The 26,176-nt window shown below is 41.6% G+C and overlaps 4 protein-coding genes across 4 annotated transcripts in view; 2 read left to right on the top strand and 2 right to left on the bottom strand.

Moving 5' to 3' along the window:
• Nucleotides 1-361: 361 nt before the first annotated feature.
• LOC124416452 (F-actin-capping protein subunit alpha) lies at nucleotides 362-3,550 on the bottom strand. Its single transcript, XM_046897557.1, has 3 exons — nucleotides 3,318-3,550; nucleotides 2,196-2,445; nucleotides 362-2,067 (listed from the first exon to the last, which is right to left on the bottom strand). Exons 1-3 carry the CDS (start codon nucleotides 3,516-3,518, stop codon nucleotides 1,649-1,651), a joined length of 870 nt encoding a protein of 289 aa, XP_046753513.1. The 5' UTR covers nucleotides 3,519-3,550; the 3' UTR covers nucleotides 362-1,648.
• A 748-nt stretch (nucleotides 3,551-4,298) lies between these two features.
• On the top strand, nucleotides 4,299-12,621 carry LOC124416254. Its single transcript, XM_046897182.1, has 20 exons — nucleotides 4,299-4,488; nucleotides 4,900-5,065; nucleotides 5,274-5,512; nucleotides 5,860-5,966; nucleotides 6,065-6,164; nucleotides 6,249-6,481; nucleotides 6,552-6,939; nucleotides 7,034-7,527; nucleotides 8,726-9,349; nucleotides 9,559-9,736; nucleotides 9,921-10,073; nucleotides 10,148-10,823; nucleotides 10,893-11,079; nucleotides 11,255-11,339; nucleotides 11,426-11,534; nucleotides 11,631-11,698; nucleotides 11,792-11,993; nucleotides 12,112-12,259; nucleotides 12,358-12,463; nucleotides 12,530-12,621. Exons 2-20 carry the CDS (start codon nucleotides 4,984-4,986, stop codon nucleotides 12,593-12,595), a joined length of 4,245 nt encoding a protein of 1,414 aa, XP_046753138.1. The 5' UTR covers nucleotides 4,299-4,488; nucleotides 4,900-4,983; the 3' UTR covers nucleotides 12,596-12,621.
• Nucleotides 12,622-13,345: 724 nt separating this feature from the next.
• Nucleotides 13,346-16,889, bottom strand: LOC124416253. The gene is made up of 7 exons (XM_046897181.1): nucleotides 16,881-16,889; nucleotides 16,650-16,762; nucleotides 15,953-16,511; nucleotides 14,822-15,818; nucleotides 14,131-14,745; nucleotides 13,825-14,061; nucleotides 13,346-13,752 (listed from the first exon to the last, which is right to left on the bottom strand). The coding sequence occupies exons 1-7, from the start codon at nucleotides 16,887-16,889 to the stop codon at nucleotides 13,448-13,450; spliced, it is 2,835 nt and encodes a 944-aa protein (XP_046753137.1). The 3' UTR covers nucleotides 13,346-13,447.
• A 2,140-nt stretch (nucleotides 16,890-19,029) lies between these two features.
• The window catches only part of LOC124416425 (obscurin), a 43,717-nt gene continuing 36,570 nt past the window's right edge, over nucleotides 19,030-26,176 (top strand). The window contains exons 1-3 of the mRNA XM_046897486.1: nucleotides 19,030-19,205; nucleotides 21,266-21,342; nucleotides 21,901-21,992. Of these exons, the coding sequence (XP_046753442.1) occupies nucleotides 21,294-21,342; nucleotides 21,901-21,992 (141 nt within the window). The 5' untranslated portion in view covers nucleotides 19,030-19,205; nucleotides 21,266-21,293. The remainder of the gene's footprint in view (nucleotides 19,206-21,265; nucleotides 21,343-21,900; nucleotides 21,993-26,176) is intronic.

Genomic DNA, 26,176 nt, shown 5'->3' with positions numbered 1-26,176 from the left:
GCATGTAAACAAACATGGCGGCATATGTAAAAATTTGTCGCGACGACATGCTCAATGTTTTTTATCCATTAATCGTAATGTGTACAGAGTTTTTACTCTCGTTCCGCGTTTGTAGTGAGTCTAACGAAATGAGATGATGCAAAAGAAAATTAAGGTACGTTTTTCTACTCTTAAAAGCGAAGATAAACGCGATAGTTCGTATTTGCGATATTGTTATAGATTTGGACGATATGCGTTAAGTTTACAAGGTTTTATGATAATTGGATATACGAAGGTCTAGATGTTCGTATGCAGTTATTTTATTATCTCTGAATTCATTTAATGTTCTTTTTTTCCCTGAAAATAACATTTATTCACTACCTAAGATTGCATGAGTTTTATTAGAAAATAAAATCCTAGAAACAATGATTGTTTTCGGTGATTACAAATCCAAAGACCTTAGTATAACATTTATAAATATTAAACTTATTTATCAATCATAGTGTAATAAAATAATTCATACAATATAAAGCAAAATAGCAATACATCTTGGGATAGTGATTTTCATATAATCATATAGCTTTATATGTATGCGTAATATACATAAATACAGAGCCAAGTTTCCAAAGTGTCACGTCACTTTATTTACTCAATAGTAACATTGAATAATACATAATTTAATTGATATAACCGTATTTCTTGTGTGTTGATTTTATTTTATTTTATTTTTGTTTCTTTTTTCTTCTTTACATCAGGACATGCTTCACTTATTTAACGATACACTAGATTGTAAATATTACCCTAAATTCAATATTGATTCAATGTAGGCAACTATTATCTGTGGTTTGAGGGGCAGTGGCGAATATCGGGATATTTTTTTTCTCTGCATTCGTTTTTATGTTTATTTATTTTTTTCGTCATTTTCACCACATTCATCGACCCGAATTCAATAACTTATGTACACAATACCGTCTCAACCAAAAATGTGAACAGATTAAGGCTCCAGCAGGCTATAGACTACGTTCTACAATGTACAATGTATGCATTATGTATTTTCTTAGTTTTCGTTTCCGCGTGTTTGTGTCTGGCTGTGTAATGTGTGCTAAGCGATAGCACCAAAATATTTGCCAATATTTCACTTGGCACAACAATCAATTCTGTGTAACTATAAAGTAACCAATACACCAATCAAGTTTATGTGTATTAAATTTTATTTTATTCCACTTCAATTGATCCTAGCAACATATTAGCTATAATAGATGTAATAATTATAAAACAATGTGTCTTAACAAAATTGTAGATATTTATTTATACTTCGTGTAATATAAAGTTTGATAAAAATAGCGGGCCGTATCCACAGACGTCATTATTATTATTACTTTTTTTAGAGTTAAATTTATTCTTTTTATACTGTATAATAATACATTATTTGCACATTCTTTCTAACACCTTGTCTTTGAATATGGCCCGGTCTAAGAAATAACTAGCGTAGTACTAGGGCATGTGTATGAGCTTCTGTCAAATGTTTATTATTTCTTATTATGTTTTGCTTCTTTTTTTTTTTAGCACACCTTTGTCTCCATACACATCACACCTCCAGACTTTCTCCAATGCAGCAGTATGCGCTTTTTAATTAATTTTCTTAATAAGAGATATAAATAATCTGTCTTTATTGGCTCTTAAGCTGTTTGCCAATACTGTACGACATGAAGTTGCTCCAGTCAATTTTCGTTCGCATAACAGGAAGTTGCCTCCGTAGAGCTTTGAACGTTGTGTCTGACATGGTTTGATAATTTTCCGAAATAGCTGTTTGATAATCGTTTTCAGCTTCCTCTAGCAATCGGATTAGTTCCTTCGCCGTTTGTTTCTCTGTTGTTATCGGCAGGCTCTCTTTCACTTCTTTGCTGCTCACCAACTGCACGTTTCCGTCCTCATAGTAATGAACTTGAACTTTGAGGCTACCCCTCAGTTCTGCGTTACCGGAACCGGTATTAAAATTCACCGACCATACCGAACGCCAACGTCCGTTCCAGAAGTTTTTTGGTTGAAATTGATGATCTTCTATGCAGGCAGTTAGCGTTACGTTACCTGAAATAAGTTCACTGCCTTTTAATACATACAGTCTTGATGATTCGACACTCGAGTATTAAAGAAAAAAGTTTTCTCCATGGTTTATTCAGATTAAAAAATAGTTTCAATCTTCATTCTATACATACCTCCTTGACTTTTTCCAAATACAGAGGAAGTACCGTGCCTATAATGATTTTGAGTGTACGTGGCTAATTCTTCCTGAAGTGCAGATCTCCAGGGTTCGGCGACCGTGTCTGGTTCGTATGGCTCATAGTCCTGAGCTTCCTTTCTGAGATGGTCATATTTGAAACTCTGCTTGCTTCGAGCATCGTAAAACCTTTGACCCCCCAAGTCATTGTGCTCAGTAATGAGGACAGGAAATTCGGTACCCTCGACCTTGATTCATTTACAATATAATTAAACCGATGAGCCTAATTATTGTCACATTATGTTCAAGGAAGATTATTGTATTACGTCAAACTTATCTTAATCTATACAAGTATGTGCAACTCAGATTTTAAATGTTTGAAAAACGACATCACACAGAATGGGTATAAATTTTATAATTTTTAGAGGATGGTATAGTTTCTTTAATACGGAAAAATAAGATAATCCGAAACATGAATCGACTCTCATACTGTTGTGCTCGAATACTTTAATACATATTTAAATAAGCCGTGATGAATGTACAATTATGTTTTGTAATCGCATGTTATCTGTAACGTTCACACACAATTTGATAAAACTCCTGACTGGTGATCTGTTTCGATAGACATTCACACGACCATGGAAAACTTGTATTATCTGTTGCAAAGAGGAAGAATGTTTCTACGAATGGATTGTGATGGAATCTATGTATCGCTATGCAGTGGTTGACCACTATCTGCAAATCATCTGTCAAACATGAGTCATCGTGCATTGCTAAAGCATACAAAGACCATCAGGTGTGTTCATTCCAACGTGTAACAATGGTGTTGTCGCATTTTTTCGAATTTGAATATCAACAATTGTATCGCGCTTCCGCGATTGCCGGATCCGGTTAGTGCAGCGTTCTAATTTCAATCGAAACGAAACGTCACTTGCTCGAGATACTCGAACGGTGAAAAACTGATACTACGAATTTTCAACCCGTCAAAAAGTATCGAGAATGCATTGACGCGCAAGATCGGCAAGACAAAACCTTTTCAAATATATTAAAGCATCGTTTTCGTCGTCATAATCACTCGCCGTTATCGCGGGGAGAATAGAATAGAATAGAATAGGTGTACCTTAACAGGCGTAAGCTGGTCCTTGTTGTATTGAGCAAATGCCCCGGACGCGCCTTCTTTCAAGAGGTTGTCGTTGTTCAGTAGAACCCTCACATCGTTAAAAACTTCGTTAAACTCACCCGGGGGTGAGTGTAGTATAAAATCCGAAACTATTCGCACTTTTTCTTGATCGGGGATCACCACATCTCCGTCCGTCGCCATCTTACCTTTTCACTGCACGCACACTCGGCCGATGTGTCAAACCAAGGCTCATGAAGTACAGGCTCATAGGCATAGGCTCACCGCCAATGCGAATGCGGCCAATCTGCCTTTCACCGACTCGCCTTCCGCGCTCCAAGTGCCGCGTTCAAATCTTTTTCACGAAAAATTTGTTTTAATGTTAATCTCGATGTCGTCGCTCGATCGTGAATTGACTAAATGACTCGACGATTTCTGCGCCGATTCGAGATTGTTTCCGAATTTACTCTGATTCTTTCCAGTAGTTTGTGGATTCAGTTGGGTTACACTCTATGTCGCAGAAAGTAACGGCATATCAAATTCGTATACCTGAAAATATTGGGCTTACTACTTAGTTGAGTGATTCACTAGTCAAGCCCATAATTTTTAGTATGATACTGAGAACTTCGAATTACCCAAGAATCCTTGCGACCGGCGCGAGTATTGGAAAATGTCCTCATGACGTCAGAGCATGGTTGTCGACGCCATTTTATCACCACATAACCTAACTTTTGAATTTTAATAGAGGCAAATCGTAATTCTTGGACTTTCAAATCACTCCTGTTACATTAATTAATTAATCTTAAACAAATAATATATCTCTTCTATTATCCAAACGCGAAAAAAGTGGGTCAACGGTCAGCTGTCAGCCTGATTGCAGTAGTTTGATTTATCCTCACCAGGATTCACATTGCAAAGTGACAATCCCAATTGCAAATCCAATAACGCGATAAAACCCCGGCGGAAAAGCCTTTACTGCATCAACCTTGTCACGGTTTGTTTCACTCGGGCGTCATCGGCCCCGCTCGTCTTCTCTCGATGCACACTCACCATGCAGGCGTGGTTTACATTTCACGATAATACAGTTTTAACATTTATTTTTATCTATTCGTCAACACCGGGCTACCAATGACCAATGGAACATGTATTTGAAACTATGCTCTACGCTTCATAGGTTTGGTAATTTAGAATTACCGTTTGAAACAGGCTCGAATTGAAATTTGATAGAACCTCGCAGGCTTGCGCGTTACATCGCATTCGCGCCCCAAATTTATCGCTCCTACAGTGCGAAATTTCCTTATATGGCTATATTTTGGACACGTTACTCTTCGCGCCAATATTTTGCAGGATATCAAAAAACGTATCAAAAACTGAGGCATCGATCGGTAGCATGATAAGTACGTCGAAAATTTGAAACGACTAGCCGAATTAAACTAATCAGATGTGCAATTAACACTGTTTCATAAACTTTATTTGCTGGCTCATGTTCTCATACAGAGCTGAGGCAGCTGATTCGATGAAATATTTCGATTGATATTATAAATTATATTAACGCATGTTTACTTGTATTCGATTTGTCTTTCAGAATACATCGCTTTAATCGGTTCAATCTGTAAACCGGAAGTACTCGAGATGCGTGTGAGAAAAATGTAATCTGCAAACGAGGCCAATGGCGGACGATCCGAACCGTGACATTCTTCCAGTTAAAGATGATTCCTGCTACGGAAGCGTTCGATGCTCCAGCGAGATAGGTTACTTGATACCTGCGTATTGCTTACTGATTACTCAATACATTCAATATATCCTGTAGACTGTAGACAGACCTAATCTACTTTTACGATAACTGCCACGATAACAATTTCTCTGTGTACTTATTAATTCTAGATAGTATCGTGTGGAACAAGTATTTTATTTTAAGAATAATTTCAACTTTAAATTTTCATGTAAAAACAACACTAGATCCCAGAGAACGTCACGTCGTTTGCAAGCTCGACCGTTACCAATTAGAAGACAGGTACTTGAGGCTGCTGGAAGAGGTCCAAGGTCTGAAGAAATTGTCCAACAGTCAGGAAGATAAGATCAAGAGGCTAGCGACAAAATTAATGCGATCCGCAGCCTCCTCCAGAACCTGTCCTGCCGTTCTTACAATTAACGATGAACGAGAGAGAATCGCCCGGCTGGAGCTAGAAAATGCTAGAGTAACGGAAATTGAATGTTTACTTTTATATTTAAACAATCACCTTCCTTTACGTTCCCCAGTTTAATCTGTCATTAGAATACAAATACTTATACACTTCACAGAATATAATTAGATCTCAGTATCTTTATACTCGTAAAGCTTTTTCTGAAAATACTCGTAAGTGTATGTTCAGCTTCAATAATTGTTATCATATCGGTAGAGCTGAAACGACATATGGCGTTTGGCCGGCTGACTGGATGTTTTGTTTGAAAAAAAGTCGATAAAATAACAAAATTTCAGTAACATCAAGCCCATATAAATATAATTATGAGAAATATTGAAGTAAATTTTACTTATTCTTTTCAGTTAAAAGACAAAGCCTACACGTTGAAAAACCAATTGCTAAGTCATAGGGGTCCTAGGTCACCGTCACGATGCCGACGTATTCCAAGTGGCGTATCTTCAGGTCCTACGTGAGTTTGTGAACGGGCATTCACTTTAGAATTTTTTTTTCTCTTGCCTGTTCATAATTAATAATGTATCGTTCAATAACTGTGTAAATTTTTCTCAGGACGTATCGGAGCGAAAGTGCTCGAACAAAGTATAATCAACAACCTCCACAAAATGTAGTTGATGATAACGACGTACAGAATTATCTCGTGAAAATTGAGGTACGCATAGAGTAAAGTTTATAGACTAGTCATAACAGAATAGAATTCTGGGACAAGTCAACAGCATTCCTGTATTGATTTCAGGAACTCGAGACGCAGAGAAATGAAATGATGACCCGGATAACCGATCTCGAGGGTCAGATCGCGGCACACACGGCTGGCATACAAAGGGAAAAAGTCCAGGAAAATGTAGAGTACATCCGGATATGGCGTCAGATGAAACAAACCAACGATAAACTGATATCAGTACAAGCCGTGAACGAAACGCTCCACGCTCAGATAGGAGACTTGAAAAGACTTCTGGAAGAGACGACAAAGTGTGTGCGAGAGAATTTGTAAACCATCGGGTATGTTTATTCGAAGATTAAAACATTTCGTTTTTTTCAGAAACAACAGAGAAATGACAACGGCGTTGGTGTCTCAGAAGCAACGCTTGTCCGAAGTAGACGAGCAGTTAAGAAGTGCCAAAGACTCGCAATTGAGTTTGCGAGAAAAGCAGGAACAGATAAGGGATCTCAGTAATGAGATGAAGATCCTTCAGCAGCACAACAGCGAGTTGATTTCAGTCAGCTCAAAGTTCGGCCAGATTGAGCTGGAGAACGTGGAATTGAAGCGGAAGGTGGCCGAGTGTATGCAGGAGAAGCAGAGTCTGAAAAACGCCTTCCAGTCGGAGCAGGCATCGCACGCAGCGCTGAGAGTGGCGAACGACAAGTTGATAAAGAAGCTTGAAGAGCTGCAGAAGAACATGGACAACCTGACGACGCAGCTGGTGCAGGTGAGTTGAAGAGAAAGCCACGAAGACGATCCGCGCTGACGGTTTGTATTGATCATTAAAATCAGGCATTGTTCGCCATACGTTCGAATTTTAGAATCGAGGCGAAGGCGGACGAATCCTCGCAAAGGGAACCCAGACGGAACTGAAACAGGCCGATAAAAACATCGGGACATCAGTTGGATCCAGCAGTCTGTCCGCACTATCTGACGAGGAAAAGGAGCCGCTCTTCGAAAGCGGACATGACGAGCATTATGCGGATAATAGCCAGACGCGCAACTTGAAATTTTCGAAAAAAGATTCTAGCCCAGAAAATACCGCCAGGAAGAAAGTGGAAGTAAAAAATCGCCCCAGCGGCCAGAGCAGGCCAAACTCTCGACCAAATTCTCGCACGATTTATAGGAGAGTCGATAGCAAGACAAAACAGCCCCAACGTACTCAGAGTCCATCTATGTCGCGTGAAAAAATGCTCAAACTGCTGGATCAGGCCCAGATAAGTACACCACTGGAGGCACAGAATGCCGCGAGAATGCGGCAGATTGATGTTGCCAGCGGTCAAAATGACGCTTCGAAATACCCCGAGCCCTATAGGCAAGTTATTAATCTTGAAACATTGCTGTTCGGTAATTCTAGCTGCTTTTGACGAAGGCTTAAAGTTTCGCTTTCGCTCTCAATCGTGGGTTGTCTTGGTCTCGTAAATGACGATAGAATTTTGTCGATACGTCATTTTGGCTCGTAAAGCAACGTCAGCGGATCGTACGCGAGGTCACTGAGGTTTCACGTTTCTCCGCATTACACGGAAATAGAGATTCGCTGGTCGGTTACGAAAAGTAACTGCACAAATGACAAGCAAGTTCGCTGCAGTATATAGCGACAATTTTGCAAGTACGACGAAATCGCTTTCCTCTGTTACTGAGATAACCGAAAGCTAAGCTTTTTTTCTCGAAGCTTTTGCTACTCCAGCAAAAATTCTTACTCCCGTCCACGCACGTTTCATTTCGTACGGTTTTCGAGTTTCATTAACTCTTTCATTACAATCTTGTCTTAAAGTATGTGCGTTTGACAAGCAATTGACGTTATTCTTCCAAAAAATAAACTGCGCTGACTTGTAATTTGTGACTGTAGAATCCAATAGAAAGTATAATTGAGACTCAGCTTATATTTCGGAAACTTTTTATCAAGGTTTGAATGATTTTATTTGCCTTTTTTTTTTTTTGTTACTATTTTCCTTGATTTATACCGGCGAGCAGCGGACAGTCGAAAATAGTATCTATCTTGTATACGATACTTTACCTTATCTGTAGCTTCGAATTTACTTACATAATAGTTAGTATAATAGTTAATAAAACGCGAGATCATTTGTACCCTAATATTAACTCCAACTAGTTGCAAGTGGACGTATATTAAGAAATTGTTCTACAACTATTACAATAATTGTACAATATTTTGTATTTCATCGTAATAATTTATCCTACATAAATGATAACTCCAAATCTCACCGTGAAGTTCACAACTTTTTATATTGTAGTTGTTCAACTACACGTTAGATGATTTGAAAGTACATAATTAATGATTCGGTACGTTGTGTTATTCTAGCCGTATAAATCGGCCAAAAGTTTCGAATTAGTTTGCGGGTCAATATTGTTTGCTCCTTAAATATACGTACGCGTCTGTGGTCGATAAATAGAATTAATGACATTTGTTTGGTCTCCGACGGCCTCGAGTCCGTATAGTAAATTGACTCTTTTCTTGAGCCCTCAATAAATACGTTCATGTCCCATTAAATTAGGCGGCCTGAAATTCCGCTGTCACGTTCAAACGATGCTGTTGCCTTAACGGATGTCCCGTCAACTCCGGCCGACGAAGAAGCCCAATGTCACGAACAGACCGAATCCTTCGATCCGAAACATATCCTTTTATCGCTATTTGAAATCTTAAAGTGCTACAGCGAGATTATGTCCAAGACTAAATACAGGAATTACTCATGTGATAAATTGCCAGTAACGTGCAGCACGGAGAATTGCAATTCTTTCAAATATCAACCGCATGATGCAGCCTCAGATAAAATTTCGGAAAAAGGATACGAGGGAAATCAAACCGGCGAAAGTTTGTGCGAAAAATTAATGGATCTCTACAGCAAAACACAGATTTCGGAGGGGCGAAGTAACAAGGAACGGAATCCGCTGCACAAATTCACTGAGACCATGTGCTGTACCTGCGATTCAAATCACAGATGCTGCGCCACGAAGGATTGCGGTTACGGCTGTTGTACACCGGAACCCGAACCGTGTTTGGCACTTTTAGAAAGAAAACATGTTTCGAACTCCAGTAATCCGACGGACGGCAAGCTCGGCAGAGTCGGAGAAATCGGTTTGGCGATTCAGGAGACCTTTAAGTCCATGTTTATGGGGCGGTAAGGAATCAACGTTATTAAATCCTGGATCTTCTCATTTCACTATCTGTTCATTGTAGCTCGAAAACTTTTGGGACTTGTAAAATTGATACTGCTATGTAATTTGTACCCAGATAATACCAAATTCAAAAATCATTCTGATATGTTCGTGCTGTATTTTGGTTTCGATGTAATGTCTGGGTACTCCAATGGTAATGATATGAACGTAGAGACAGCAAGTGCGAATGCGATGATGAATGCCGCGACCATTGGAGTGAAATGAATCCGGGGATTGGAAAAGAATTGCAATCATCGATTTGCAAAAGTCCAGAAGCGATCTCGGATGAACTGGAAAAATGCAAGGAGCTTTTACATGTACGATATAATCCGGGCAGTGTTTACAAGGAGGTAAGCTACTTCTCCTCAGAATTCGTTGTATTGACGCTTTCGCAACCTTGAGAAATACTCTAGATTTATTACATACCAGTAGTAAATGATTTTCAAGTATTTGAAATAAAAATTTAAAAAATTGAGTATATCTTAAAAAAAAAATTGTAAAAAAATACTTTTTCGCTTTCCAAAAATGTTTCAGACAAGCGTTTCTTGCTGTGGAAGCGATTGTCATCCATCGAACGAATGCGGTGATACACCTGTGCTGTGCGAAATCTCTGCTTTTCCGATGCTCATCACAGAGGGACAAGGACTCGTCGAGATCCACATACTGTCTCTGCAACTATCTGCAAAGGTGTAGGCACGGAATCGTTTTCGAATAAAACTTGGCGACAAATTCTTTTCTAAATTCATGCACACGGATTTCAGGCCGCACAGAGTATATTCAAAAACGACTTGGAGGATGCAGCTGTGTTTATCAGCTGGGACATATGGGGCCAAGAAACGGCGATGACCCCGATGTCGAAGTATCCTTCGCTGAGCTTCAATTCGTCATCAGTGTATCGAGTGTGCGAGCTGCAGAGTTTTTTCGATTGCGTACTTCGAGAAAAAATTATTTTTCAAGTCCACCTGATTAATCGAGACGAAGAGACGTTCACGATAGCAAAGGCGCAGCTCAGCGTCAAAGATATTTTGGATTATCCGCAAAATAAGCTTCACTACGTAACGCCAGTTTTCAGCCTCATGCCATGCTCGTGTGGCGCTAATTTTGGACAGTTATCATTGTGGGTTCGGCTCAGCTGTGACATTGGTTTGGTGGATAGGTTCAAAGACCGTTGTGGCTTGGCACTGCCCGTTTCGAGAAAACAGATAATACAGATGCCGGCCAGCTTGCAGAACGAAGATACAGCATCGTTTGTGGTCCCGAAAAAAAGCTCATCATCAAAGCGCACCAACTCTCGGGACGATTCGTATACTCACCCCGAACTGATCGCCTCGTCAGTTCGCGATAAGCGACAGGAAACATCGCAAGAACTGCCTATAGACCCATTGAAGCAGTTGACGACGGTCAACAGTAATCGATTGAACACAATTCAGGAAGCTGGTAGGTCATCATATTTCACTGCAGACACTTAATCATCCCGTTCATCACGTTTTACCAACACGATAGTAGAGCTGGAGAATCAAGCGGACCCTGCTCAGAAGTTTGATAAACAAACGGAATACCGTAGTGAAAATCCAGAGGAAACACAGCCAGACGCCAAACGTGGCCGCGACGGTTTCTACATGTCATCGAATACGATCAACGGCAATGACTCTCTGAAAAGTGATGCTGGAGCGAGTACGTCCACCTACGACAGGTGAGTTGGAAAAATCGTTCGATGATTGAGAATGTGTAATGAATTTTTATTTATAAAACTAAAGTAATTTGTCTCAAACAAGGGATGACGGTGAATTGGGAATAAAGGGAAAATTGTTGAGGGCATTTATCACATAAATCGCGCATTAATCTCTTACGTCACTTCGTGATTTTAGACTCGCAAGTTTGCAAAGTAAATTGGACAGCAGTCAACAGATTGAATCGACAAGTATCACCGAGTTCAACAATGTCTTGAAGAATGTAAGGAGGCCACATTTTCCACTGTTACTCTTACTTTTTACTACTGTTTATTACGGAATGTGACAGTTTTGTTTGTATTTTGCCAGCAAACTGATAGATCGGCTCTTCACGGAACCGAAAGCACGTCAAACGACTTGGGGGCGGTAATTTCCGATGAGAAGTGGGAAAAATATAAACGTAACTGCACCCCTAACAGTATCAGCGTGTAAATCGGAAATAACGTTTCGCGTAGTGTGTTCCAAGTCTGCAAGTATCGGTAAAATAAATATGTGCATATCACATTCCTTACAGGCTTTGCAGCAAAATCCGACAACTCGAGCGCTGAAAATATCCAGGACACGGCAGTGAACAAAGATGTGGTAATAAGATGTTGTTCTGTAATTATTTTGAAAGTGATTAACGCGCTATTGAGGAGGGGCAAAAAGAGAATCGTTTAAAATTCTATTTTTCAGGTAGCATCACCCAAGTATCCGATTACTATAACAATCCAGTCGATGAACCTTTTCGAGAAAAGTAGTATCATGAATAATCCGGAAATTCAGTTGCTGTACATTGAATATTCTTTTCTCGGACATCAAGGGGCCGATATGGAGACCCACTCATTACCCAAGCCAAAGAATAAGGATGAAACGATGTTCTATAATTTTACTAGACGTAAGGTTTATCAAATCACCAATTGCGTATTTCATATTTAATACAGCTGACTCACAAGTCCGTGTACCTTGAACAATAAGGTCGTTTCGAGGTGTAAAGTCGGAAAATACACTTACAGATTTCCAAGTTGACGAGGAATATCATAATTCGCAGAGATTGATGTTGAATGCCATGTTGACCGGAGCGTCAAGCCCAGTAATCAGATTTCTTATAGTGAGTGAACCAATTCCCGAGGAAATGGATCGCAAAGAGTGCATCGAAGTTGGGTCAGTGATCCGTTTCAGTCGCCAATTCTTTATCGGACATTTAACTGATTGATTACATGTTTGTTGTTTCTACTCGATGACGCTGTTATAATCTCTAGGCATGCTGACCTTAACATACGAGAGTACGCATTAGGCGATGGATTGAAAAACATCGCACTGATAATTATGAATCCGGTACAATCGGAGCAAATCGGAATGTTGAAGGTGAGGTCACGAAAGGCTGCTGTTAAATCGATTATATACAGAATTTTAACTTGGCAATTAATCCAGATATCAATCGACGGCGTTGAACTTATTCGGAATTGCATGATGCTTCAAGCAAATCTTCGAAATTAGATGAACCGATTTAAACAATGAGAGGAAGTGAAATTGCAATCTATTTGCGCAGTATTCTGTAACTTACGTCCGAATTTTGATCCGTCTACAGTTTGTTATATAAAGTTTATTAAAGTTATTAATAACATATGTGTACATGTGCACGTATTCGGTAGGCTTCGCAAATATTGTACATGCCATAGAAATGAGGTAGTATTCCCATCTTACAATCAGTATAGATCTATTTTAAAGCAGAGAAAACATTCTTGATATCACGACTCTACATCCTTCGCAACAGCTGAAATTCAGCCTATGAAAAAATGCCATCCAATTGAAACTTGTGACTCGACTACGCGAATATAGCGAATACTAAACTCTGCATTCGTCATTCTGACGTATCGCCGTACAAAAATCGTAATACTTAGTTACGATTCTCACGAGTGTCATATCGATAAAGCTGGCGAAACTTTTTCACTGCCGTTAACGTGATAAGGAATGTGAGTTTGAGCAAAATAATCATCATGATCGTTCTCAATAATATAAAGCCATTGCGATTGTCAGTCGATTGTAAGATGAATTTACGTCGAGGAGAAGCCATAAAGATATGCAATCGTGTATTACACTAGATCTAAAATAACCCTTCAGGTTCAGCTGTCTCTTCCTCATACGGCTTCTATCTTTGTATTTCACTTAATTCATTTCTCATCATCAGTTGCTATAATTAAGATGACGGAGATTGATCATCCAAGCTGCAGTCATTGGTAGTTCGAAATCGCGTCGATCAGCGCGGTCTTCGAAACCCAGAGTCGTGTCAGCACTGACTTGCCAATGTCTAAATGTAGCATAATTCTTACTCGCTCTCGACTGATCGTCTCATTTCGAGCCATTAACTGACGGGGTAGTTTGATTGTGGAGTTTGCTGAAATCGGCCAGCCCCTCGTGTCTAGGACTTGTACTTTGTGATAGCGAGGAATTATTGCCCGGGGTAGCAGTCGTGTTCAAAGATGCTGCGTCGTGTTGCACTTGTTTCTCTTTGATCGCCGAGAAAAGACGCGTTCGTCTGAACATCTCGTTGAAAATACTGCTCGACATTTGAAAGTCTCGGCAATCCCTTGGCTCCCGCGACACTGTCCACGATCCTTCTATAGTGTCGATACCTTGGCAAACTTTGCATGCCCCTGTATACGCGAACAAATAACAATAATGATATTAATTCAATCAGCCATCGCAGTACAGGGTCGAAGACTTACCGACAAAGACAGCGAGCGTTTTGGTGTGATTATCTGTTGCTAACAAAGTGAAAGGGCCTCCCCGTTGGAAGGGTGCAAAACCGGTCACGTTCCAAGTTACGTTCAAAAGACCTTCAGAGATCGGTGGTGGCGTAAGGTGGTCAAGAGAGGCTCTCACGCTGTGATTCGTCACTTCCATGTCGATTCGAACGCCGGCTCTCGTCGTCACCCAGGACCCTGTCAGTCTGCAGGGTAAACCTGACGAAGTGTAATTGAAATAAAATCATTCCAGTGATTTTCCCAAAGACTGAAATGACGTTAACAAACCTTCCTTTCGCTCATCTTTTGGATTTTCTAACTTCAGTTCTTCCAGTTCATCTATGATTTCATTGAGTATCTGGCTAGCAACTGCCTTCGTCTCATTTGCTTTCAACGTTACGTTTCCTGGCTCTGGAGTGCAGGGCTTGGGGGTGAATGAAGCCGGAGATGACGTGGCAGGCAATACGACATTACTCACGTCCGTATCAGCGTTACTATTGCTGTTATTTTTCGGATCGTTCAAATGTGACTGAGTCGACGCTGCAGACGAGTGGGTGTCCACCTTCGTGGAACTAGTATCTCTACTTATATTCTTTTCAGCAGTCCCATTTTTTGGTACAACTTTCCGAGATGCTGCTGCTTCGATTTGATCCAGACCCTGAATGTCTTCCCCTCCGTCGTGGTAACTTAAATACGCAACTTCCGGAGCATCAACAGCTGTTCCAACGCTTCGAAGTCTAGAAGCCACTGCATTGGTACCAACCGACACAGGTGTCATCCTCAACTTGGGTTCTGGAGCTACAGATGTACTTCCGCCAAGAGTCGCCAATCCAGAAGTGAAAGTCACAGGATCGGTGCTGGACCTGCTGGATCTCGAAACGGTGGAAGCAGCAAACTGTTCACCTGATGACGACCACGTGGAAAAGTTCAGAGAACGGCAAGTAATGGACTTTCACTAATCAGATAGCAAGAAAATTACCTTCAGCGAAGTTTGGCTGCGGCATTTGAGACAATGCGTCATTGTCGAGGATCCCAAGTTGACCGGAAGCAGCTAACTGTGCATTGCTCACAAACGAAATTGGATTCACCGTTGGTATGAGGAAATTTTTGTTGCGCGAGTCCTGCTCGTCCGAAGAGAATTGGTTCGCCATCGGTTGTCCCACTCCTGAAGGACCTGCTGAAGGATTACTTGGCGGATGATACGGGATCTGTAACGCTCGGACAGGCATCTGCACTCCCTCATTAGGAATGTAATTATAGTTGACCAAGTAAGGAGGCATTCGCTCGTTCTCTGCAACACCGTCCACATGCAGTGACCCATAAGTGCTGTCTACATACTCCATGGAGTTCAATGGGTCTTCTATAACTTTGACGGATTTTTGATCATTTCTTTTGGACCTGTCTACGTCCTCTGAGGACACTTCATCATCCAAAGAATCGTCGTAATCTTGATGATGAAGAAGATTATCGTCCGCAATCTCCCGAATCGATCTGCTTTGTCCTTCGGCTAAGTCTCCAGAAGCCTCGTCCAGTTTAGTAGGCGATCCGATCTCCATTGGCGAAGCATTTTCATTGTCGTTATAGTATTCAGAATATTCGATACCCTGATCGCCCGGCTTTTTCTTAGTCGGGTCGCGAGTTGTCGTAAGCATAAGTCGGGCGATCATATCGCTCCTGGGAACGACGCCTCTCTCATTACCAGTTTGTCGTGGAACCGCGATGTTTGTGTATTTTCCGTGCACAGCACCAGAGTTCGTCAGTTCTTCGATAGTGTTCCAATCGTCATTATTAACCGAGCGAAGATTATCACCTGATGTTTTACCGAAGTTTTTCGTCTTTTTCCCTGTCCGATGGCCCCTTCGTCTTCGACGATTATGTGACTTTTGCAAACTACTTTTCTTCCCGAATCCGCTAAGTTTCCCCTCGTTTATAAGCTTGCTATTCTTCTTCAAACGCATCGTCTTTGAGGATTCTTTCTAGATGAACGGAGTATTTTTACTTTGAAGAAAATCGAACCAAGAAATAGACTCCAATTTCGGACGATTGAAAACGAGTCATTCTATAATTTCAAATAACGAACAAAAGTATTGAAATATATTCTCGCACCTACTTTTGAACCGTTCCTTTTCAAACGATGGTTCGGGTGCCGGTGTTTCCGATCCCCTTTCCGGTGCCTCATGCGCTTCCTGTGTTCCCGGTCCTTGCGTTTTTGCTGATCCTTGCTCCTTGCGGTCGTGCTTCTTGACACTTTGTGTTGTTGACGACCGCCCTCCAACGAGGTCAAGTGCTTAATAGTATCCTGCATCTCCTTCGAGTCGAGAGCTTCTTGTGCAAGTTTTTCAGCGAGAAACTTGGCGGAGGAATTCGGCCCGGGAACAAACGTTTTATGGACACTCTTGCCGTCCAGCACTTTTCCCATGGCGCGATGGCGCCGCTTACGTTTTATATTCCGATTAATCCGTACGGCGCCCCCGTTGATATTCGACAACTTCGAGCCCGATTGCCGATACGAAACACCCGAGGTATGCTCGTCGTTTGCCCAGGAGGATGACACTTGTTGAACTGCAGGCATCGGTGCGGGGTTTGGAGTGAGCGCTGTGAAACGCGACAACTCTTTCACGGCTTCGACGTCGATCAAGCTGACAAATAGCAGGACGATTAGGTAGAATCTGGATGATAAAAAAAATACAAACACCTAGGTTAAGACAAGGAATTGCTGAGGGGCGTGACGGAAACTCGAGCTTCCATGAAGTATGGGAATAAAGCGCGAGTAGCGATCGCTTAAAGAAAATACGTGTGTCAATTGCCTGATCAAAAGTAGCTGCATTCCTCCAGGAGGTGAGATGACAGGACGAGGAGTCGCGAGGCCATGAGTCCTTGGACAACCCCCCAGGAGACTACTGACTCTTGATCCAGAGGACTGATGGAACAAATTTCTCAAACGATAATCGACGCCGGTTGCTCTACTCGCCCGCGCAGAAAATGATCTGATAATATTTTCCGGGGATCAGAAGATGAATCGAGTCGCAGTGGCTGACCATTGTCATCCTCTTTTCGTGAAAAATTTACCAAAATGTCATCGGGTCAATCGGTCCCGTGTCGCTTCGCTCTTGTCTCGTCCCTCCCTTGTCTCACCTCCTGAATTCAGAGCAGTGTTTTGAATTTCTGAAAAGAAAACAAAAAGACGGTCTACAGGAACGAGGTAATCGACTTTTCGCTTGATCGAAGGCGAGGCGAGGTGCTGAACTTCGCGAAAACTTGGTGCTCGATGGGAATTTTCACGCCTGATAAGCGAGGTGAAAATGGAAGGAAAATGCGCGAGTCTCTTCGTGTAGCACTCATCGATTCCCGTGTAGATCCGGTCGGACTCGAGTCTGCAGGCGCGATTAATTCGGGCGGTGCAGCGTTTAGCTTATCGCGAACACCGCGTAGTAGCATATACCTTTTCAGTTGCGATCAAAGCGTCTTGGCTCAAAGCCAGACACGCAGCGTCGGCCTCAATTAGTTGGATATTACATTTAAATATCCTACAAGCTTATATGGCGCATTAATAACGAGGAATCAAACGACTAGAGATTCGCAGCGACGAGTTTCGACTATAATCTGTCGGCGGTTTTGGGGCCGTTTTATGGAAACGATCCTCTGTTTCGCAGCCAGTTCTTCGCGGTCCCCTTCCATCGTGACTCCCGTTAGTCTCATCACCAATTAGCGATTCGCTAACGGTGTTGAGAAATAGACTCAAGTCGAGACCGAACGGTGCAGTCCGAGTTACAAGAGCTGAGCCGGAAACAGTCCGTTGTTGCAAAAAGTTTGAGTGGCTCGAACAGTTGGATGGACAGTTGGTACCAGACCTGCACGATTGGAGGGGGGACAGAAGGAGAATTCGCGCAAGACGGCGTACGGATAATTTGCACGTTGGTTGCGGCAAAAACAGGTCGGATTGCCCCTCGATAACAAACAACTTGCCGTTCGCCAATCTGTACCTTACTTGCATCGTCGAAAGCTTGGTATATCGCGTATTATTCTCAAGTCGAACTTCGAGCTTTTCGACGTTGCGGACACGGCCGCCCGCGCAGAAAAGGAACTCGACGCTAGACCCTCTCCGAAGACGCGATGAACGGAAATAGATTCTCGATCGCCTATACTATATAAACTACCGGCTACTGGCTACCGAAGTCCCAACATACGAATGCAAGCCTCTTGCATGTAGGCCTATACGTCCCGATGCGGGGACGGCCTGTAAATCGATACGTTTTCGCACGAAACTATTTCGCCAACTTCGTTTTCCACTCCCGGATTCCCCGTTTTTCGATAAATTATTCACTTTACGTTCTTAGCAATTTTTCGATGACGTCTCTTTCAATTTATCGAGAGAAATTACGATCGACGAGTAAAATCTTTACAATATAAAATAAGCTCCAGCATATCATATACCTAGAATCTATATTTAGACAGATTTTCAAAAGAAATATATTGAGGTAGTGTTAGAACACTGGAGGCTTCTATTTTAAAATCAGTTTTACAAATTCCTTATGGAGACTATTTTTTAAAAATATTATTCATTTTCAAAAGTGTTCTCACATTCGTGTAGGTCACCTGAAGAAATTACGATAGGGGAATTTTTTTTTTTCTATGTACGGATGATTACTTTGATTCCGAGAATCGCTACGCCGCGTGTTAGCGAACAACTCTAACTGATTGATACAGATGACGATAGTTTAATCGTAATCATAGGAGAAAAAATTCTTGAAGAGTCAACTAGAGTCAATTCGCATGAATTCTGCGAGACGGCGTAGACTTTCGTAAATAAAAATAAATGGCTCGCGGTCAAATTGATGCGCGACTATTTATTTGAGTGGTTCTAAACAGTTTAAACAACTCGCCACAATTCCACGCCATTACATTTATATAAGAGTTACACGTTATAGAAGATATAAAGTTGAACAACGCTTTCGACGACGGGAAAAGCACCGAAAAAAAATTATCGTTTCTTTGTCACCGTGCAAAAGCTTGATTACGAATGATGAGCGAACAGGAAACAGCGGGGAAGAAATTGGGGCCCTAGAGACTTGCAGTTCGACGTTGCTAGGCTTTAATTAATAGTAAGTTTGATGTCGGTGCACGTCGAGCGGGCAAGAGACGGAGGCGTCGCGACGCCTTGCTTCTGGCGTTGGTAGCAGTCTCGAGATAGCCTTCGACCGGCCCTCCACCACCTCGATTTATTCGGGTATTCTGCCAAAGTGACGAGCAGCCTGTGATTTTAATTAGAAAGATCTTTAAAGTCGATCGATCGTTTTCACCTCTCACAATCAGCCTCGCTACCTTTGCCCAGTTGTACACAATTTGTATTAATTTCATTAGAGGTGAGTCAACCCCTCGATAACCATCAGACGTCACTATTCTAATTTTATGCTCGTGTTGTGCAAGTGTCGAATGGGTATAATTCAGCGTATATTAATTTTACGATTCTGCAAAGCGGCTGGCTTGTGCAACCGGGTTTAAATTTTGTGATAATACGTCAGATTTTGTAAATCATCGCGGTGTTGTTGTGCTCTGCGATCATAGCGACGCTATACCTTATATACGTTGAAAACGACGAATCTGTGCCTGTGAATTTCTTCGTAATCAATAATCAGTTAATGATAAATTGAAAAAAGGCCGATACAATACAGTCAAAAGCTAAATCTGTTTAGAAACATTGTATGTACGCGCGATGTTTCGAATGCATGAGTGATGTTATTGCCAAATATTTTCGCAAAGTGAATCACGTTGTTTAAGATTAGCCGCTGCAAGAATTTGCCATGATGAATGAGCGCCAAATATCACCGGAGCAAAGACCATTTGACCAACTTGCGAACGAAACTGCAGGCATTCTTTTCTCCGACCGTTTTCCCCTGCCGTGGATATATTATTGTGTACTAGAAACCTGCAAAATCTGAAGAAGCAACGACTAAAAATGTGTAGCCGGTCATTCGGGACGGCTTATTTTTAAAATATCACCTTAATCCCGCGAGAAATTTGGCTCGCAATTGATGGTCACGGGTCGGATAAATTACGCGATTTACGGATCGAGGTATGCTTGCAGCGCGTAAACGCAAAGATAAATCTGGCAGTAGAAAGCTCGCTTAAGGTCAGTAGGCTCGGTTTGTTTTTACCCTAGAATTTTGGCGGGCTGTTCTAATATCGTCTTTCAGTGTCAGCCAGTCAGCAGCCCGTAGATATATGCAATAATATCAACGCGGAACCAAAATGGCGTAGGTTGTGACAGCGGTGGTCAGGGCGAGCCCGTTTCTTTGAACCTTGATCGCCGCGGGCAAAACTGACAGCGGAAGTGGCCTAATTATTTACGAAATGCAAGAAAATGAGGCCAGATAACCGAGCGTCGCGACTGGCTCGCCAGTTCTCAAAAGATTCGCTCCCGCGTGCCGGAAATAGAATCTGCCGGCTCGTGTTGCCGTTACAGTAAAGGTGAATATCTCCGCGAAAAATAACGAAAGGCTAACTTTCGAGTGATCGGTCGCTTTTCAAATATTTCCAAACTTGTGACTAAGCGCAAGTTCTTTATCGCACAAGACGCGGCTTCCACACGGCGGCCGCTTCTTGCAGTTGTAATTAAATACCAGAGATGTAAATGCGGTAAATTCTAACGATAAGATAATCGTCAGCGCTGTTTATTTGAAAATACCCAATAGTTTGTGGTCCTCGAACAACAAGCTCCGCCATTTATTGTCCAGCTTGTTTATTGTATCATTCTTGTATTGAGAGTTTCTTGTTAAAATCGCAGGCACGAATTTCTCTAGCAACCTGTTAAGTAGACGCGGAACGCCGGTCGGATCACTTGATCAAGTTATTTGTCAGTATTTCCAATTGTCTACCGGCTATTCATCTTCTCTCGCACTCAGAGGCGGGGACAAATGACGAAATGACTCTTCGCGAATTGCTTTTAGCAGCTCGTTCAAAATCGGGATTTCCCCGATCGAGAATAAGCTCAAGCGAGACGCTGTTATCCGAGTTTTCAATCCTCCTGGTGCACAGCGACAAGAAGAGCTCCGCAAGAACCGACTGTTGAATCTCACCGACCAGAAAACGAGCTTTCGAAAGCTCAAGCGCTTGCCAAACTGTCTGTTGAGATGGCAGCAGCGATGCTTTCGCGTTTGCACACATACCAGCCTTCAGATACAATGCGTAAAAAGTTATTTACCCTCCGGGGTAACGGGATTTTATCAGTTGAATAGTTGAGGGAAGTGTAACTTTTTGCAGGTCGGTGTAATTTAAGTATTAATTGCTGAAATCGATTCGGCGCGCGAGTCTTCCTCAAATCAAGCAAATGAGAAATACTTATTCTTTGACAAAGATTTATGAAAGTAAAAAAATAGATCGCTGTAACAAACTTGTCGCCAATCTACTTTACCATGTGCTGCAGGACGATGCCGTAGAATTCAACACGCGTCATGGCCTTCACCAGTTCCTTCATAAGTTCCTCCTCCAAGAAGAAAAAAGGTAATAAAGTAGAAATTGTGTTTTATACAAAACCTTAGACAAGTTTTTATTTGATTAAAAATTGTTTTATCTTCATTCATTTTCTCCTAAGAATTGAATTTATTCGAATCAAACGTTGTATCAGCAGACGAGTTGCAACGGTTTTCAAAGTACCTATTATTTCTACTTATTGGTGGGAAATTTTTATAAAATATAATTAACACGAATGACAACAGTTATACGAATTTAGTAAATTAATTTTTAAGATTAAGATAAAGAAAAGTTCGATTATATGACGGTGACAATTTTTCTTCGAATAACTTTCAACTTCGCTCCCATTTTGAAACAGTAAAATACTTGCAACACCGTTTCTGATACCCAGAAGTTGTAAATCATGAGAAACAACCGGCAGTTTTGTTCAAACAAGGGTTTGGCATTATTACGAGCTTGACGTTGATATATTAGTGGGTTCGAAATAACAATTTTGGCATTTCCTCAGCGAATACCTGGGTAATAATAATATCTGAGAATAATGAGGAAATCGTTGTTATAAATCCAACCGAAATTTCCCTGTTTCAGAATTTTCGGCCGAACTAAACCGGATATTGGTGGGGGGGAGCACGAAGGTTGAAGAATCAATCACGACTGAAATCATTCGGAGCTCATTCGAGGTGAGTCTGATTTTCGATAAATTTTGGCATTCATTGGCATTCGTAGAATGCGAAATACGCATCAAGGATAAGCTGCGTGTGAAAACCGGGAATGAAGCTGAAACAGCTGAAAGAATGATACATATAGGTACACACTAGTTTCTAGTGGCAGAAATTCGCAGACAATTCGGAATCCCGAATATCGCACAGTGACTAATCGAAGAGTGGAATAATCCGTGTAGAACAAGACACAACCGACCAAACACTCGCGTTACATCACCGAGAAACTCGCAACGAACGATCGGCTCGGTTCCTCACGGTGAGCTCAGATGGTCCAAAGGCTGCAGAGCTGGTCTATCGTTTGCGAGTATGAGCTGCGAACGTCTAAATTAAACCAAAACCAACGGCGTCTCGAAGTTAAGCAGATTCTGGTGCGTTGCCAAAGCGTCAAGTAAACCTGGGACTCACCGCCATCCCAATCACTCCCGCAATGCCCGGCTCTGTACCACACGCTGCGCATTCTTGTCCGAGGGATTTTTTATATCCGGTTATATTAGCAATACGCATTCGACCAGCAATTTCCGGATTCCTTAACTCCGTTGTGATTTACTGCCCCCGGGACACTCGATTCTCTCTGTTCTCACTTGTTCTTTCCTCTCCACGTAATTATAGTTTCTTGGAAGCCTCGTGGAGTGCATCAGACGGTGCACGCATTGCAGGAAAGCTTTCAAACGACGCATGACGATTTGACACGCTCCGAAACCAGATTCGGAATGATTATTTTATATGCTACAGCCGTCGGCCGAAGGATGCGACGGCTCTTGACTTGGTTTGTCGTTTGCCAAGTCTCGTGTAATCCTCAAATTGACTAAACATACCCTGGATTCGCTTCGTTCGATGAGTAATTTATTTCCTTCAAATCAGGCTCTCTAAATTCTGATAAATTTATCAGGATCCAGGCAATGGTTGCTCGATTCACTTTGTGTTTTTCACTGCATTCAAATAAGTGAGAGCTTCTGAACCCCGAAAATATTCACCTCTTATATTACTTAAAATTCACAAATTACTTATGGAATGAAGCAAAATAGTTGGGAGGAACGCATGAATGTATTCACTTTGAAATCGATAAATTTTCTCTCCTCAGCCCGAAAATTCGGGCTACATTTTGGAGACGGCATTGGCACGACAAGTTTAGGTTTTTGCTTTGAGTAACTTCGATCAAATCTAGAACAATAAACGCGAAATTGGGCGAAACCAACGCCGAGACGTTGGGCAAGTCGTTATTTTCCGCAACCAGAACCGAGGGTATAAATTATGAACAGCGCCGAAAGATTAACTTGAACAAGACTTTAAACTCTGGCAGTCCATCAAAATCACCCGCAAACGTGCCAATAGCCCGCCAGACGTGAAACTAATAGCTCACTAAATCACACGAGACGATTCGCGGTGCATTGTAATCGGTTTTTAAACATAGTTGTCAATTCGTCGCTACTCGTCATCTGTCATTCGATCGTCTCATCCTTGCCGCCAATTATCATTATTCTATCCAAATCCAGCGACGAAGTAAAACGGCCTTAAAAATTGGTGCAGAATATGCACTCAAGTCTGCAGAAATATCGGCTGTTCATCTCGTCGAACTGAGAATTTAGTGGAAAAAGTAAATTATCTTTCGAGATTTTGCCACCTGGCGACGAGGAAATAATAGCTTTACCTTGACCTGGAAATGACTCATATAAAACGATTTGTCTGACGAATGTATTTGGCAAATCTTTAGAAGCAATAATCGGTTAAGATATCGCTGCACCTACGAGCGGCATACTTGAATCACTTGGCACGATTTGCACACTAGCGTTGGGAAGAAAAAAATCTAGGAAAAACGATCGTCCCATTTCGTTTATCAACATTATAGCGCAAGTAGCTCGTGTCTCATCTCTGCCAACTATTATTTGGACATACATTTTATGATCATTGGGGAGAAAAATTATTATCCAAGGATTTAACAGCAGTGAGTGACAAAGTGGAGGATAAATTTTCGCGTGATATTATTATTGAAGCGACACCAGCGCTTCGTCTTGAATTACGCGAGAGATAATTTGCACGGCACGCGCACTTCCTGCATATCTCGACTTGCGTGCCGCGTAAACGAACTCTCTACGAATCCTCCAGGTTTCAGTTATAATCTATATACCCCGCAGTAGCTTTATTTTTATTCTCTGTCATCGATTTCGTATCTCTTTCAACAATTTACTAGCTATTTCATAAAATAAAACGATCAGTTCAGAAATGCTTCCTTCGTTACGTTGGTAGCGTGTAAAATCAATTTTCGAATAAAAAATGACGAGGCATGTGAATTCGAAAATACGAAACAATGAAATATACCGTTATTTATGATTAATTATCGTTATTATGGATCATCATACACTCGCTCGAAGTACCACCACCTCGCGTCATAAACGTCAAACGGAACAATTATCTCCGCGTCAGTAAATCCAGGTACCGCAAATGTCATAGAGGATAGACATAGTCGTCGACATGATCCACATCAATCATCGTGCGCAAATCGTGGAGACTCGTGGACGATGGGCAGACAAAGGTGACATCCAACGTCACCGCAGATGTACGAGTACCTACTAAACTATTTTTAACACTGACTTTGAAGCTTTAATATGAGATGCAACACTTCTCCGAAACACTCGTTCAGACGAAGGCGAGCTCGCTATACAACCAAGAAACCAGATTACAGAGCAGATATATTTTCAGAAATAAAAAACACCCGTAACCATTCATCGAATACGTTTTTGCATAAAGTTTAAAACTCTCCTTCAGTTTGAGGAAAAATTGGTCAAAGTGTGACGAAGAAATTTTCGTCACTCGAATCCGTCCCCTGTAGTGCGAGTTAAAATATTTCCTCGGACCGGAGACTCATCGACGAGGAAGTTCTTCGCGTTTGGTGCTGTCTTCTCGTTGGCAAAACGCGCGGGTGTCGTCCAGGCGATAAACCGCTTTGCGTACCACGGTGGTCCACGATTCTCGAGATGCGTGTAGGTATCGGAGAAGTGAACGCAGCAGCGCGATGGTCTATTTCTGTTCGAGGGGAGCGCGCCGAGAGAACGACTCTGAAGAATCACGAGGCGAACGTACGGCGAACGCTAAGCCACGGGCCACTTCTCTCCCGTAGGAGTGAGTAGCAGTCGGGAAGTGACCGCGTCGAGTAATATACACCTTTTTTAACCACACGCCAGCCTCGTATAGAATACATGTGACCATTGGAAGGCACGGTTGTAAATAAAACAAACATCGTTCTCGCATATTGTAGAATTCGCAGGATTTAAATAAGGGATATAATATCGTGGGGGCTGATTTGGTAATGAAGATTTCAACGACGATATACGAGACCTAGCCGCGGTGTGCGAGGTCGGATCAACCCTGAAAACACGACGGTAAAAATACGAGGAGGAAGCAGGACGCCGAAGAAACGAAAACGAAAGAAAAGAAAGAAATTAATTACACCACGTATTTATTGATACAAGTAGAATCGAGGACGAGGAAATTATGGATCATGTAAACGCATTTAATCGACGTATCGGACAGTAAGGAAAAACGGTAACGGCGTTGGTGTATGTATCTACCAGAGGAGAAAGCATTTAACGAGAAGGAATAAATGGGAGACTTTTAACCGAATTATTTTAGGAATTGCGTATATATTATGAAGAGAAGTTTTTTTCGTACTTGGATGTATGCGTAACGGGACTCGCACATGATGTACGATTGATAGAATATGAACGACGTATCGCTAATCGCTTCTGAAGCGGTTCGTAATATCAACTGAGAAATCCTAGAGGCAATAAAAATATTTCCACTCGAAAGTTTCTCGTAAAATAAATTGGATTTGACCGCCACGAAGAGTGCAGAATGTAAATCAGCGGCCAACATCTGTTCCGGTTCGACTGTCACGCGATTCGGCATCCGTGTTGAGACGGGGATTACAAATAAAAATACGAATCGAAGCAAATTGGACAAGCACGGCAGGTAATTTGAAAACAAAACAGCGGGAAAAGTGATTTTAAACATAGGAAAAGCTGGGAAAGTAAATATCTTCAAGACAGTGAATTAATCCGATTTATTTCAGTGCATCGAGTGTGAATTTATCGTGGTAAAAATCATGAGACGAATTCCGTGAACATAAAAGACTGTAATATTTGTTA

This window comes from Diprion similis, chromosome 2 (genome assembly GCF_021155765.1).
Source record: "Diprion similis isolate iyDipSimi1 chromosome 2, iyDipSimi1.1, whole genome shotgun sequence".
In the NCBI taxonomy this organism is placed as follows: Eukaryota; Metazoa; Arthropoda; class Insecta; order Hymenoptera; family Diprionidae; genus Diprion; species Diprion similis.
Note: the sequence above shows the minus strand (reverse complement) of the source record. Positions and strands in the feature narration are given on the sequence as shown.

Bases quoted from the DNA above. Each gene is read 5' to 3' on its own strand.
- LOC124416452 (XM_046897557.1), bottom strand. From the start codon at position 3,518: ATGGCGACGGACGGAGATGTGGTGATCCCCGATCAAGAAAAAGTGCGA. The intron at 2,446-3,317 runs GTACACCTATTC...AAATGAATCAAG, and splicing joins ACCAGCTTACGCCTGTTAAG to GTCGAGGGTACCGAATTTCC. The intron at 2,068-2,195 runs GTATGTATAGAA...AACTTATTTCAG, and splicing joins ATTTGGAAAAAGTCAAGGAG to GTAACGTAACGCTAACTGCC.
- LOC124416254 (XM_046897182.1), top strand. From the start codon at position 4,984: ATGGCGGACGATCCGAACCGTGACATTCTTCCAGTTAAAGATGATTCC. The intron at 10,074-10,147 runs GTGTAGGCACGG...CACGGATTTCAG, and splicing joins CTCTGCAACTATCTGCAAAG to GCCGCACAGAGTATATTCAA. The intron at 11,535-11,630 runs GTATCAGCGTGT...CATTCCTTACAG, and splicing joins ACGTAACTGCACCCCTAACA to GCTTTGCAGCAAAATCCGAC.
- LOC124416253 (XM_046897181.1), bottom strand. The intron at 16,512-16,649 runs GCAATTGACACA...TTTATCATCCAG, and splicing joins ATGCAGCTACTTTTGATCAG to ATTCTACCTAATCGTCCTGC. The intron at 14,062-14,130 runs GTTTGTTAACGT...ACACTTCGTCAG, and splicing joins AAAAGATGAGCGAAAGGAAG to GTTTACCCTGCAGACTGACA.